At 43.8% G+C, this 13,070-nt stretch overlaps 1 protein-coding gene across 1 annotated transcript in view; it reads left to right on the forward strand.

Moving 5' to 3' along the window:
* LOC122945504 (voltage-dependent T-type calcium channel subunit alpha-1H-like) overlaps positions 1-10,484 on the forward strand; it is a 201,318-nt gene extending 190,834 nt beyond the window's left edge. Inside the window, exons 4-7 of the mRNA XM_044304567.1 lie at positions 583-716; positions 6,274-6,371; positions 10,068-10,227; positions 10,433-10,484. Of these exons, the coding sequence (XP_044160502.1) occupies positions 583-716; positions 6,274-6,371; positions 10,068-10,227; positions 10,433-10,484 (444 nt within the window). The remainder of the gene's footprint in view (positions 1-582; positions 717-6,273; positions 6,372-10,067; positions 10,228-10,432) is intronic.
* Positions 10,485-13,070: the final 2,586 nt, after the last annotated feature.

Genomic DNA, 13,070 nt, shown 5'->3' on the forward strand with positions numbered 1-13,070 from the left:
AACAGATACATATGAGACAGATAGATGTTAGATAGAAATATAGATAGGAGATAAACAGATACAAGAAAAATAGATGAAATAAATAAATAGGATAGATAGATAGATAGATAGATAGATAGATACTCTATTCTCTGGAGCTATAGAAATCAATGAGGGACACCATTTTGGACATTTCGTTATCTTTATACTAATACTCTTCTTATTATAGAAGAAGCCAGAGACCAAATCCAAGGTTTTGAGTAAGATAAACATCATATGGATGTGGTTTGGGTGGTCAAATGCTTTGTAGATGCCATATTGGTTATTCTTCTTTCACTACAAGGAATTTAAAGGGGTCCTCAAAGATGTCTATGACCAAATGATGATGGTGTTCTCCCACCCATTCATGGTTTTACATCCCACCACCAGCATAGAGGAGATACTGAAGTAACCCAACATGTCACCGTCTTATAATTTACCTGCATTCTGATGGGTGCACTGGGCCGTGCGGATGTATCAGTCCCACAGGAAATAACAGAAGTTGGTCTTCTAGAAGTAAATTGAATCAGTGGTAATAAGGATTTGTCTTTTCTTCTGCCCCAGGCATTCGATGGCTTCATCTTCGCTTTCTTTGCGGTGGAAATGGTCATTAAGATGATAGCATTGGGCATCTTCGGGCAGAAGTGTTACCTGGGAGACACGTGGAACAGACTGGATTTTTTTATCGTCATGGCTGGGTGAGTAGTAAATGATGTCCAGGGGGTTTTAAGCTTCTACACTGGTAGGACGTTGTAGATTTCACTTGGGGTTTTATGGTCTGAACATAACCATACTCACCGAATATGTCACTGATTGGACTGCACTGTGCGCTAACTTATCAAGTTACAGTGGTGGTATGAGATTAGAAAAATATTACTCTTTTCTTTTAGTCAGCTCATATATACAAGAATATAACTACTGTAATACTGCCCCTATGTGCAAGAATATAACTACTGTAATACTGCCCCTATGTACAAGAGTATAATTACTATAGTACTGCTCCTATGTACAGGAATATAACTACTATAATACTGCTCCTATGTACAAGAATATAACTACTATAATGCTGCCTCCTATGTACAAGAATATAACTACTATAATACTGCTCCTATGTACAAGAATATAACTACTATAATACTGCTCCTATGTACAAGAATATAACTACTATAATACTGCTCCTATGTACAAGAATATAACTACTATAATACTGCTCCTATGTACAAGAATATAACTACTATAATACTACCTCCTATGTACAAGAATATAACTACTATAATACTGCTCCTATGTGCAAGAATATAACTACTATAATACTGCTATGTACAAGAATATAACTACTATAATACTGCTCCTATGTGCAAGAATATAACTACTATAATACTGCTATGTACAAGAATATAACTACTATAATACAGCCTCCTATGTACAAGAATATAACTACTATAATACTGCTCCTATGTACAGGAATATAACTACTATAATACTGCTCCTATGTACAAGAATATAACTACTATAATACTGCCTCCTATGTACAGGAATATAACTACTATAATACTGCCCCTATGTACAAGAATATAACTACTATAATACTGCCTCCTATGTACAAGAATATAACTACTATAATACTGCTCCTATGTACAAGAATATAACTACTATAATACTGCCTCCTATGTACAAGAATATAACTACTATAATACTGCTCCTATGTACAAGAATATAACTACTATAATACTGCTCCTATGTACAAGAATATACCTACTATAATACTGCTCCTATGTGCAAGAATATAACTACTATAATACTGCTCCTATGTACAAGAATATAACTACTATAATACTGCCTCCTATGTACAAGAATATAACTACTATAATACTGCTCCTATGTACAAGAATATAACTACTATAATACTGCCTCCTATGTACAAGAATATAACTACTATAATACTGCCTCCTATGTACAAGAATATAACTACTATAATACTGCTCCTATGTACCTGATTGTAACCACTGGTGTATTGTGTTGACATTGGGACATTTTAGACGTTGGACTTCTTATCTTCTCCCCGTCTTTCCCTCACAGTGATGAGTATAACAGCAGCAGACTTGGCACAATTACCCTTTCATATTTCGCCAGGTCTGATGTCTGGCACCAGCGGGCTCTGGGGTCATGTGTGTATTACAGCCAATGAAAGGTCTTATAAGAGTGCGCTCATTTGTTTGTGCGGTTTTAGTCATTTCATTAGACGCGGCCTCTCAGCTGCTTAGTCACCGTCCTGTAAAGTCTGTTGTGTTGTGTTTTTCTGTCTTCTTAATTCTGACAGTAAATTCCAGGGAACATTCTGATTGCCATAAGAGGACACGATGTCTGTGCCAGTAAGAGGGAGAGAAAGGCAGGGAGAATAGTGGCTGGGGGAGTTGTTTACCGAGCTGCTATTCGGTTATGTAAAATGCCACGCCAGGCAAAAAAAAAATGAAAAAATATATAAAAAGTAATAGAAAACATGCAAAGACACTTAAAATATTCAAAAATTTTACAGTTATACAAAAATATCCTAAAACATGCAACAGCTGTCAAAGAATATATAAAATAAAAATAAACAAAAATGTGCAAAAAATATGCCAAAGGTCACAAAATGTATAAAATACAAACAAAAATGCACATAGAAATAAATTGAAAAAAAGGGAATAATCTGCGGAAACACACAAAGTGTATAAAAATACCCACACAATACACAAGAGGCAGAAAGATACAGAAATATTGAGATGTTCACCCACAATATATAAAAGAATATACAACAAATGCACAAAAAATTACATACAATAAAAAATTCTGAAAAATATCTTTATATTCCTAAAAATACACAAAAATGTATTAAAATAAAAAATAGCTGAAATAAAGGAATTCAGCGGACCTCTACTGGCTTTGTAAAGTTTCCCTTGAAATAGCGACTCCTTACATGTGTTCCTGGTCGCTTTATATGTACAGTGTAGTACGGGGCCCTCAGGTCAGGGAGTCCTCTGGTCACCCGGTCACCCAGTCTACGCACTAGTGTTCTCTTCTCTGCCCTGTCCGCCCACCTCTCTTCATGTCGCTGGTAGGAATGGCCACATAACAGCCCACATGCCCCCGCGGGGACGCAGTGGCTGATATGGATGACACCGTCTGTTACCTTGCCTTGCACATAGGGGTCGCTGTGTAGACATGTACAGGTCCCATGAAAATATTGCCCAATTTGTTTAAATATATCTACAGTGCCCTCTTCTGGCACTGGCCTTTGCAGGTTGCCCTCCCTCATGCACATCTGATTGGTTACATTGTGTTCTATCTCCGCCCACTTCACATTTTCTCTCCTACTGCTGACATCATTCTATTGATCTGATTGGTTACATTGTGTTCTATCTCCGCCCACTTCAGTTTCTCTCCTGAAGTCATCAGTCCCCTGATCTGATTGGTTACATTGTGTTTATCTCCGCCCACTTCACAGTTTCTCTCCTACTGCTGACATCACTCTATTGATCTGATTGGCTACATTGTGTTCTATCCCAGCCCACTTCACAATGGTTCTTCTGCCGCTGTCATCTTTCCCTTAATCTGATTGGTTATATTTTTTTTTTTTATCTCCACCCACTTCCCGTTTTCCTTTCTCCGGCTGTCATCAGTCATTTGATCTGATTGGCTACATTGTGTTCTATCCCAGCCCACTTCACAGTTTCTCTCCCGCTGTCTTCCCTCCCTCGATCTGATTGGTTCTGAGATGTTTTATCTCCGCCTCCTGTATAACTTTGCCTTCCACTGTTATAATTCCTTTGATCTTAGGGCCCAGACATCAACAAGGGCCCGGCGCACAACCTGTAGTCAGCACCTGGGGGGGGGGTGGACATATTATTTTGTGGCTACGATTTCCCCCCAGTCTTGCACTGACCGTCCCTTTAAATGTAATCGTCGCTCTCGTCGCGGCACGTCGTCTCTACAAGTTTACTACTTGATAGAAAGTTTTCTTAAGTCTTCTGAGAAATCTTCTGCCCATGTAAACAGATATGAGGACAAACGGAGACCAGGAGAGAAAAATCACTTCCCCACAAGAGCGAGGAGAACGGCAATCAGCCATGACAGCGCCCGCCGAGCCGCCGAGGCGGAAAATAACCACAATAGCTTGATTGCTGAGATGTATAAAACAAGGCGGGAAAATCAATACAATGCACATTCAGATGTATATTGGGAAATAATACCCCTCATTATGTGGGAGCGGCGCCAGACACCGTGATCGTATCGAAACGTGAGGGCGACTGCATATTCTGTAGCGCGGTACAATTACTGCCTCGTGATGCCGGGACCGGATACAGCAAACAATGGCAGAAATAAATTAGAATTAGCTCCTCGAGACACTGTGGGGGTGACTGTACTGAGGGTACTATGACTGTCTCAATTATGGGGGTACAGTGGGCATCACATAGTACCCTCATAACAGTCACACCCACAGTGTCCCCCATAATGCAGCCAGCCATACCACCCTCATGTAACATAGTAACATAGTACATAAGGCCGAAAAAATACATTTGTCCATCCAGTTCGGCCTGCAAACCTGCAAGTTGATCCAGAGGAAGGCAAAAAACCCTGTGAGGTAGAAGCCAATTTTCCCCACTTTAGGGAAATAAAAAATTCCCGACTCCAATCAGGCATCAGAATAACTCCCTGGATCAGCGACCCCTCTCTAGTAGCTATAGCCTGTAATATTATTACGCTCCAGAAATACATCCAGGCCCCTCTTGAACTCCTTTATTGTACTCCCCATCACCACCTCCTCAGGCAGAGAGCTCCATAGTCTCACTGCTCTTACCGTAAAGAGTCCTCTTCTATGTTTGTGTACAAACCTTCTTTCCTCCAGACGCAGAGGATGTCCCCTCGTCACAGTCCTGGGGATAAATAGATGATGGGAGTGATCTCTGTACTGACCCCTGATATATTTATACACATTAAAAATGTCTGGCTGTATTATGGGGGACACTGTGGGTGACACTGTTATGAGGGTACTATGGCTGTCTATATTATGGGGGACGCTGTGGATATGACTGTTATGAGGGTACTATGTCTGGCTGTATTATGGGGGACACTGTGGGTGTCACTGTTATGAGGGTACTATGTCTGGCTGTATTATGGGGGACACTATGGGTGACACTGTTATGAGGGTAGTATGGCTGTCTATATTATGGGGGACGCTGTGGATATGACTGTTATGAGGGTACTATGTCTAGCTGTATTATGGGGGACGCTGTGGATATGACTGTTATGAGGGTACTATGTCTGGCTGCAATATGGGGAACACTATGGGTGTCACTGTTATGAGGGTACTATGTCTGGCTGTATTATGGGGGACACTATGGGTGACACTGTTATGAGGGTACTATGGCTGTCTATATTATGGGGGACGCTGTGGATATGACTGTTATGAGGGTACTATGTCTGGCTGTAATATGGGGGACACTGTGGGTGTGACTGTTATGAGGGTACTATGTCTGGCTGCAATATGGGGAACACTATGGGTGTCACTGTTATGAGGGTACTATGTTTGGCTGTATTGGGGACACTGGATGTGACCGTACTGAGGGTGGTATGTCTGGCTGTAATATGGGGGACACTGTGGGTGTGACTGTTATGAGGGTACTATGTCTGGCTGTATTATGGGGGACACTGTGGGTGTGACTGTTATGAGGGTACTATGTCTGGCTGTAATATGGGGGACACTATGGGTGTCACTGTTATGAGGGTACTATGTCTGGCTGTATTATGGGGGACACTGTGGGTGTCACTGTTATGAGGGTACTATGTCTGGCTGTAATATGGGGGACACTGTGGGTGTCACTGTTATGAGGGTACTATGTCTGGCTGTATTATGGGGAACACTATGGGTGTCACTGTTATGAGGGTACTATGTTTGGCTGTATTATGGGGAACACTATGGGTGTCACTGTTATGAGGGTACTATGGCTGTCTATATTATGGGGGACGCTGTGGATATCCGTGTCATGAAGGCACCGTTGCTGTTATGAGGCCATTGTGCTAGATCTGTGGCTGTTATTGATATGAGGACACTGTATGGAAACACTCAGTGTTATGAAGGCGCCATGGCAGACATTATTATGGGAGACGGGGGGCGCTATTGTTATGGGCATAGCTAGCTCTGTTATGGGGACTCTCCTGCTCTCCACGTGATGTCACTATGTGCTCTCTCATTCACCTGCGCTCTCTTTCTCCTAGGATGATGGAATACTCTCTGGACGGACACAACGTCAGCCTGTCTGCCATCCGCACTGTCCGAGTTTTACGGCCGCTAAGAGCCATTAATAGAGTCCCAAGTAAGTGCAAGTTCTCAGCCGCCACTCTCTAATATATGGGGCCCCTGGAACAAGGGGCCAATGCTGCCTTCTCGTTGCCATGTGAATTATATTGATGGCTTCGTCAATCGTCATTTTATTTTACTTTGCAACTATTTTTAAGGTAGAAACAGTAATGAAAAAATGTCATCCGGAGCTGTAGGACCCCCCAACTCCAGCCCCCGCAGGGACGTCTGATCTGACAATATCTGGAAGGAATGAAATCAATATCTCAGCGGGTGTCAGAGTTTCCTGCAGGCCGCTCTGCCTTCCCATCAACCGTATATAACCCGAATGAAGCAGCTTTCCAGCTTTGTGTGGATTCACTTTGAGCGTATGCCCCCTTGTGACCCCCCGTCACTTTTCGTTAGAGCATTCTATGCTGATTCATTTCTTCATAGATCTTTATAATACTTAGAACTTAGTTTTTTTTTTTTTTCAGATACAGAGCTCCAGATCCTCTGCATGGACATGGAATTCAATCATAGAATTCTGCTACCTGCAGACACCACTAGAGGGAGCTCAGGAGCTGCCTGCATACTGTCCATACATTGAACTCAATAATAACACAGTCTGCAGTCAGCTCCCTCTAGTGGTGGCTGCTGGTAGCAGAATGTCTATACGGAGAAACTAGCGCCAAATGCTACAAAGATAGATTAAGAATTGAATCAGTTTATTAGTCGGGATCTAAACTTATAGTGCACGTGTGTTCCTGATATGTGAACATATGCTTAGCGCTATATTAATGTTTTTAAAGGGGTCATCGGGGGCCCACAATGATAAGCTGGTCACAGAGATCATCTGCGAGCTACTGGGGAACTCAGTGTTCCTTTTTCTGCAGCACCCCCACAGGGGAAATGAAGCATTACACAGTAGTTCCATTGAAATTACCGTACCTGTGCATGGATATGTCGGGTCCCACAGAGTCAGTAATAGAGTCACGTGCGAGACTTGTGCCTGGCTGTGCAGCTCGGACATAACTGTAATACCAAACGCAACCTGTGGACAGGTGTGGCGCTGTTTTGGGAAGAAAGCGGCTTTTTTTCATCAATGACATAATGATAGGTGACAAGGAGACGCCAGACACTTGTATCAGGTGTCACCCGGCTTCCATTGTGACAGGTGACATCAAACTTTTTTAGGCAGGTACATATTTAAAGGGGTTAGAAAACACTTGGGGGTGCAGAGATAGAGGTCGCCCCCCAGGCTTTGGCGACGCAAAGCTTTTCTGGAGCCCAGGAGCTTCACGTTACCCTTCTAAGGCCAAATTCAGGAGCGTCTTCACCTCTGGAGGACCCGACATATCCATACATTTCACAGGAAGCGCATTGATTTCAATGCAAACGGTGTAATGCCTACTTTGTCCTGTGGTGGAGCTGTAGGGAAATGAAACACTGGGTTCCCTCAGAGATTAGAGCCGATCACTTGGTTCCCCAGCAGCAGGACTAACAGTGCTCAGCTTATTTTTTGGGAAGACCCTACAGGGCAGAGCCCCTTTAACAATAATAGGGTTCACCCATCATCAGTCTGGAAGATGGTGGTAGTATTCCAGTCGAGGTGATTCATGGACACAGGCGCTCTGTGTCTGTTATTAATTGCGATTGACCGTTAATGGAACATGCTTTGGCCCAGCGATAGTGCTTGCTGCATTACTGGGGTGCGGGGGCGTCTGGATTTAGAGCGGCTTATACTGTTTATTTGGTGTTTAGTATATCGAGGGCTCGTTCAGCACAGAGAGGCTATTTGTTTTCTTGGTTTCGCTGTTTGGTCGTCATGGCGCTCAATCCGAGCAAAATATATTGTTTGTTAGGATGTTAATTTCTATCCGTGCACAAAAAAATATTCGCCAAGAAAAGAAAAAGCGTTAAAATGCCTTTAAAGGGATTTTCCAGGAGTAGAATATTAATAACCTGTCCTCAGGAGAGGTCATCAGTAGGAGATCGGTGGGGGTCCGACTCCCAGCACCCCCGCCAATCAGACCGTTGAGCACTGCAGCCAGTGACGTCACATGGCCTAGGCGCAGCTCAGTCCCATTCGAGTGAATGGGCCTGGGCTGCAATACCAGCCACAGCCACCATACGATGTATGGCGCTGTGCTTTCCGGAAGTCGGACCCCCACCGATCAGATTTTGATGACTTTTCCTGAGGATAGATCATCGATTTTCTACTGCCAGAAAAACCCTTTAATGGGATGAAACGGATGCCAGATTATCAAATGTTCTGAATTATCGGGCAGCCATGGAAATAGATGTTAAAGGGGTTGTCCCATTCTCTTACACCCTATTAGAGAATTCTGAGTTTGGATGGGGGGGGGGGGGGGTCCTCTGTTTACTCAGAGGACCCATCCTGTCCTGCATTACACACACACAAACCATCGATGGGAATGGACACTGTGTAATACTTCATCTCTCCTGTGGAGGCGCTGCAGGGAAATTAAACACTTAGGCCTCATGCACACGACCGTTGTGTGCATCCGTGGCCGTTGTGCCGTTTTCCGTTTTTTTTTCGCGGACCCATTGACTTTCAATGGAAAAATCGGAAAATGCACCGTTTTGCAGCCGAGACCGTGATCCGTGTATCCTGTCCGTCAAAAAACACGGATGCACACAAGATTGGCATCCGTGTCCGTGATCCGTGGCCGTAGGTTGCTTTCATACAGACGGATCCGGAGATCCGTCTGCATAAAAGCTTTTTCTGATCTAAGTTTTCACTTCGTGAAAACTCATATCCGACAGTATATTCTAACATAGAGGCGTTCCCATGGTGATGGGGACGCTTCAAGTTAAAATATACCATCGGATTGGAGAAAACTCTGATCCGATGGTATAAAAGGGACTCCAGACTTTACATTGAAAGTCAATGGGGACGGATCCGTTTGAAATGGCACCATATTGTGTCAACATCAAACGGATCCGTCCCCATTGACTTTCAATGTAATTCAGGACGGATCCGTTTGGCTCCGCACGGCCAGGCGGACACCAAAACGACTTTTTATTTCATGTCCGTGGATCCTCCAAAAATCAAGGAAGACCCACGGACGAAAAAACGGTCACGGATCACGGACCTACGGACCCCGTTTTTGCGGATCGTGAAAAAATACTGTCGTGTGCATGAGGCCTAACTGCCAGGTTTCCCCACAGATCACGGCTGATCGCTGGAGGACACTTTGTGTTCAGTGCGTTGTCCTACGACCCTTCTACCAAGTACAGATTGTCCAAAGTGGAGAACCTTCAGCTCTGTGCCGGAGGATCAGATTTACTGGCTTATCATCAAGTGTGGCTGATACGGGGTGGGACGTAAAATATGGCGCTGCTAGGTTTTCAAATGTTAGAAAGTCACAGGACCTATCAGACATTTATAAAGCATTCTATAGTCTGAATACCCCTTTAATGCAGATCAGGATCTCCGGAAAGCTGGATGACAACCCCTATCAATGCTGTAGTAGGAGACCCAGCAACATAAAAAATAGGCAGTTAAAGGGGAACTCCTCATTTTAAAAACAATTCTATTTTGTTACAATTTTTATTTTGTTATTATGTTACTCTCAGGCATCATCTATTTTTTATTTATTTTTTGGAGCAAAATGCTGCTGAGAACTAGAAATATGGAGTTCCCCTTTAAACTAGTTGTGTAATATTTCCCGTGTCTGTGACGTGTTGTCTTTGTCTTCCTCTGCAGGTATGAGAATACTGGTGACCCTGCTGTTAGATACTCTGCCTATGTTAGGCAACGTCCTTCTCTTGTGTTTCTTTGTGTTTTTCATCTTCGGGATTGTCGGCGTCCAGCTCTGGGCGGGGTTACTCCGAAACCGGTGTTTCATTGACCAAGATTTCGCAAAGTAAGTGAAGACCTCTCACTTTGGCGTCACTAGCCTCATGCTGTAGGTGGATAGATAACAAATGGCCGGTCTCAGCCTATTGCTGTTAAGTTCCTGAAAAAGTTGGGTGACAACCAATATGGCCGCCGTGACAGGTCCCTCAGCTGAGCTCCTAAATGACAAATCTTATTCCCCTTTTTCCTTACTATTACATTTCTGATCCTAGACTCTCGGAAAAGCTGGGCGACCACCCTGGTGGTCATATTGGTTGTCGCTAAGCCTTCCTCGAAGAACATCTTTATATTTGTTACTTACACGGGAAATGATCATTCCTGTTCGTAATTTTTTTTTCCAGGGAGTGTATATTTTTGTAACCATTTAAAAAAAAAAAAAATCTTAAAAACTGTAAATAAACCTTCTAAGAAAATCTATTTAGTCTATGCAGCTCCTCTGCAAACCTATGTGTTTCTATGGTTACAGACTACAAACACGTCCTGTGTAGTCTGATCCTGTAGAGTACCAGGCATCCTCAAACGGCGGCCCTCCAGCTGTTGTAAAACTACAACTCCCATAATGCCCTGCTGTAGGCTGATACCTGTAGGCTGTTCGGGCATGCTGGGAGTTGTAGTTTTGCAACAGCTGCAGGGCCGCAGTTTGAGGACGCCTGCTGCAGACTGTAGATCAAACTACCCACGGCTACGGGAAGATTCTGACTCCTATGGCTTCTAAGGTCCCTGTCAGAATCCTATGTCTCCCCTTGAGATAAGCGGCGCCGGAGGTGTCTGTAAGTCGCTGATCTCCCCTCTGTTGGAGTAAGTGAGCGTTCTGCATGTTAATGGTAAGTCAGTGTCAATGCGGAGACTAATAAAGGCAACAAGTGCACACCCAACACATGTAGCAGTATACCCCACAAAGGCTTTTTTAAAGGGATGCGCCGGCCCGAGGCGGGATCCTTCCTAAACTGTAATTAACGTTAGGCATGTCAGCCCGCCGCTTGTGATTATACGTAAATAGCCAACTTTCACCTCCAGTCGCTGCTAAAAAGAAAAGAGATTAACCCTTACCATTAATACACTTAAACCAACGCCGATGGCGACGCTAATCCATCCTTCACGAGGAGGACTCCTATAAGAGGCCATTAAGGAGATTAGGCGACGTCTCCGTATGTGCGTTATCAGCCGCAGTACCAGCCTGCCCCGTCATGTGTCCATGATGGGTCTGCCACAGATAAGGAGAGGACGGTGGGGTGAGAGCGGGCCCGAAAGGTCAGAGATACGGGAACCGCCAGACCCTATATGGATGCTCTGCAGAAACGTCAAGTGGAAACGTGAGGACTTGGAGGGCCGGACACGTCAAGTGTCATTGATACGGGTTTACTGTAATCTCGTTCACAGCAGACGGGGGTCCTGAGAGATGAAAAGAGCGCTCTGTCTCAGCTCCGGGACGTCTCTCTCAGCGACCCTGTGTAACCCCTGCCGTCTACACCGATAATGACCTGACCAATGTCTCTGGAGGACCCTAAAATGTGGGGCCAACAACCAAGTTTATTTTAAACAGGAGAAAATGAATGCCGCCATACTACTGTCCAAATAAGGGTGTTAAAAATGAGGCCTAGTAACAGTGCTATAGCAGCGTCTACATAATACTGTCATGTGTCATACAGAGACTACATAACAGTATCATCATTTTCCTTTAATACTGCCATACAGTGACTGATTAATAGTATGATACACTGCCATACAGTGACCACATAATAGTGCCATACAGTGACTGATTAATAGTATGATACACTGCCATACAGTGACCACATAATACTGCCATACAGTGACTGATTAATAGTATGATACACTGCCATACAGTGACCACATAATAGTGCCATAACGTGACTGATTAATAGTATGATACACTGCCATACAGTGACCACATAATAGTGCCGTACACTACCCTCATAACACTGCCATAACGTGACTACAAAATAGAATTGTACACTTTCCTTATAATAGCGCCATACACTGAACACATCATAGTATCATTTTTCTTATAGTACCGCCATACAGTGACCATAATATTGTATCACTTTCTTATAATACGGAAACACAGTGACTACCTAATAGCATCATACACTTTTCTTATAATACTGTCATACAAAATAGTGTAGTAATCTGCCCATTAAAGGGTTTTTCCAAGTGTTATTCTCTCAGTATCTGATTGGTGGGGGTCCGACACCTGGGACCCCCACAGATCAGCTGTTTGAGAAGGCACCGGCACTTGCAGTAGATTTTCCTAGGCCGTGCGACGACACGTTCCCCGGTCACGTGTCCTAGACTCAGCTCAGAGCCCAATGAAGTGAAGGGGCCGAGCTGCAATACCAAGCACGGCCACTATGCCATGTACGGCGCTGTGGTTGGTGAGTATAGAGAGAAGGAGGCTGCACTCACAGGAGCGCCGGTGGGGGGTCCCACGGGTCGGACCCCACTGATCAGATACTGATGACCCATCCTGAGCATAGTAAACATTTGGAAACCCCCTTTAATAGTACTACATACTAATGTAATATTGCCATACAGATACAGTGGTACACTGGGTGCCCCTTTTCATACACAATGGTAGCCTGCACTGCCCTTACAACACTGCCTACATAATAGTATCATATGCTTTCCATATAATACCGCTACATTGTACTAACATTCACTGACTACATTATTGTGTGATGTCATACAGTGCATAATAGTATCATAATCTGACCCCATAATAGTGCCACATAAGGGTATACACTGCCATACAGTGACACATTATACTAACGTTTAGTGTCTACAATATTGTGACAAGTGTCACACAACAGCTACATAACAGCGCATGCACAA

The sequence above is a fragment of the Bufo gargarizans genome, chromosome 8, assembly GCF_014858855.1.
Source record: "Bufo gargarizans isolate SCDJY-AF-19 chromosome 8, ASM1485885v1, whole genome shotgun sequence".
In the NCBI taxonomy this organism is placed as follows: Eukaryota; Metazoa; Chordata; class Amphibia; order Anura; family Bufonidae; genus Bufo; species Bufo gargarizans.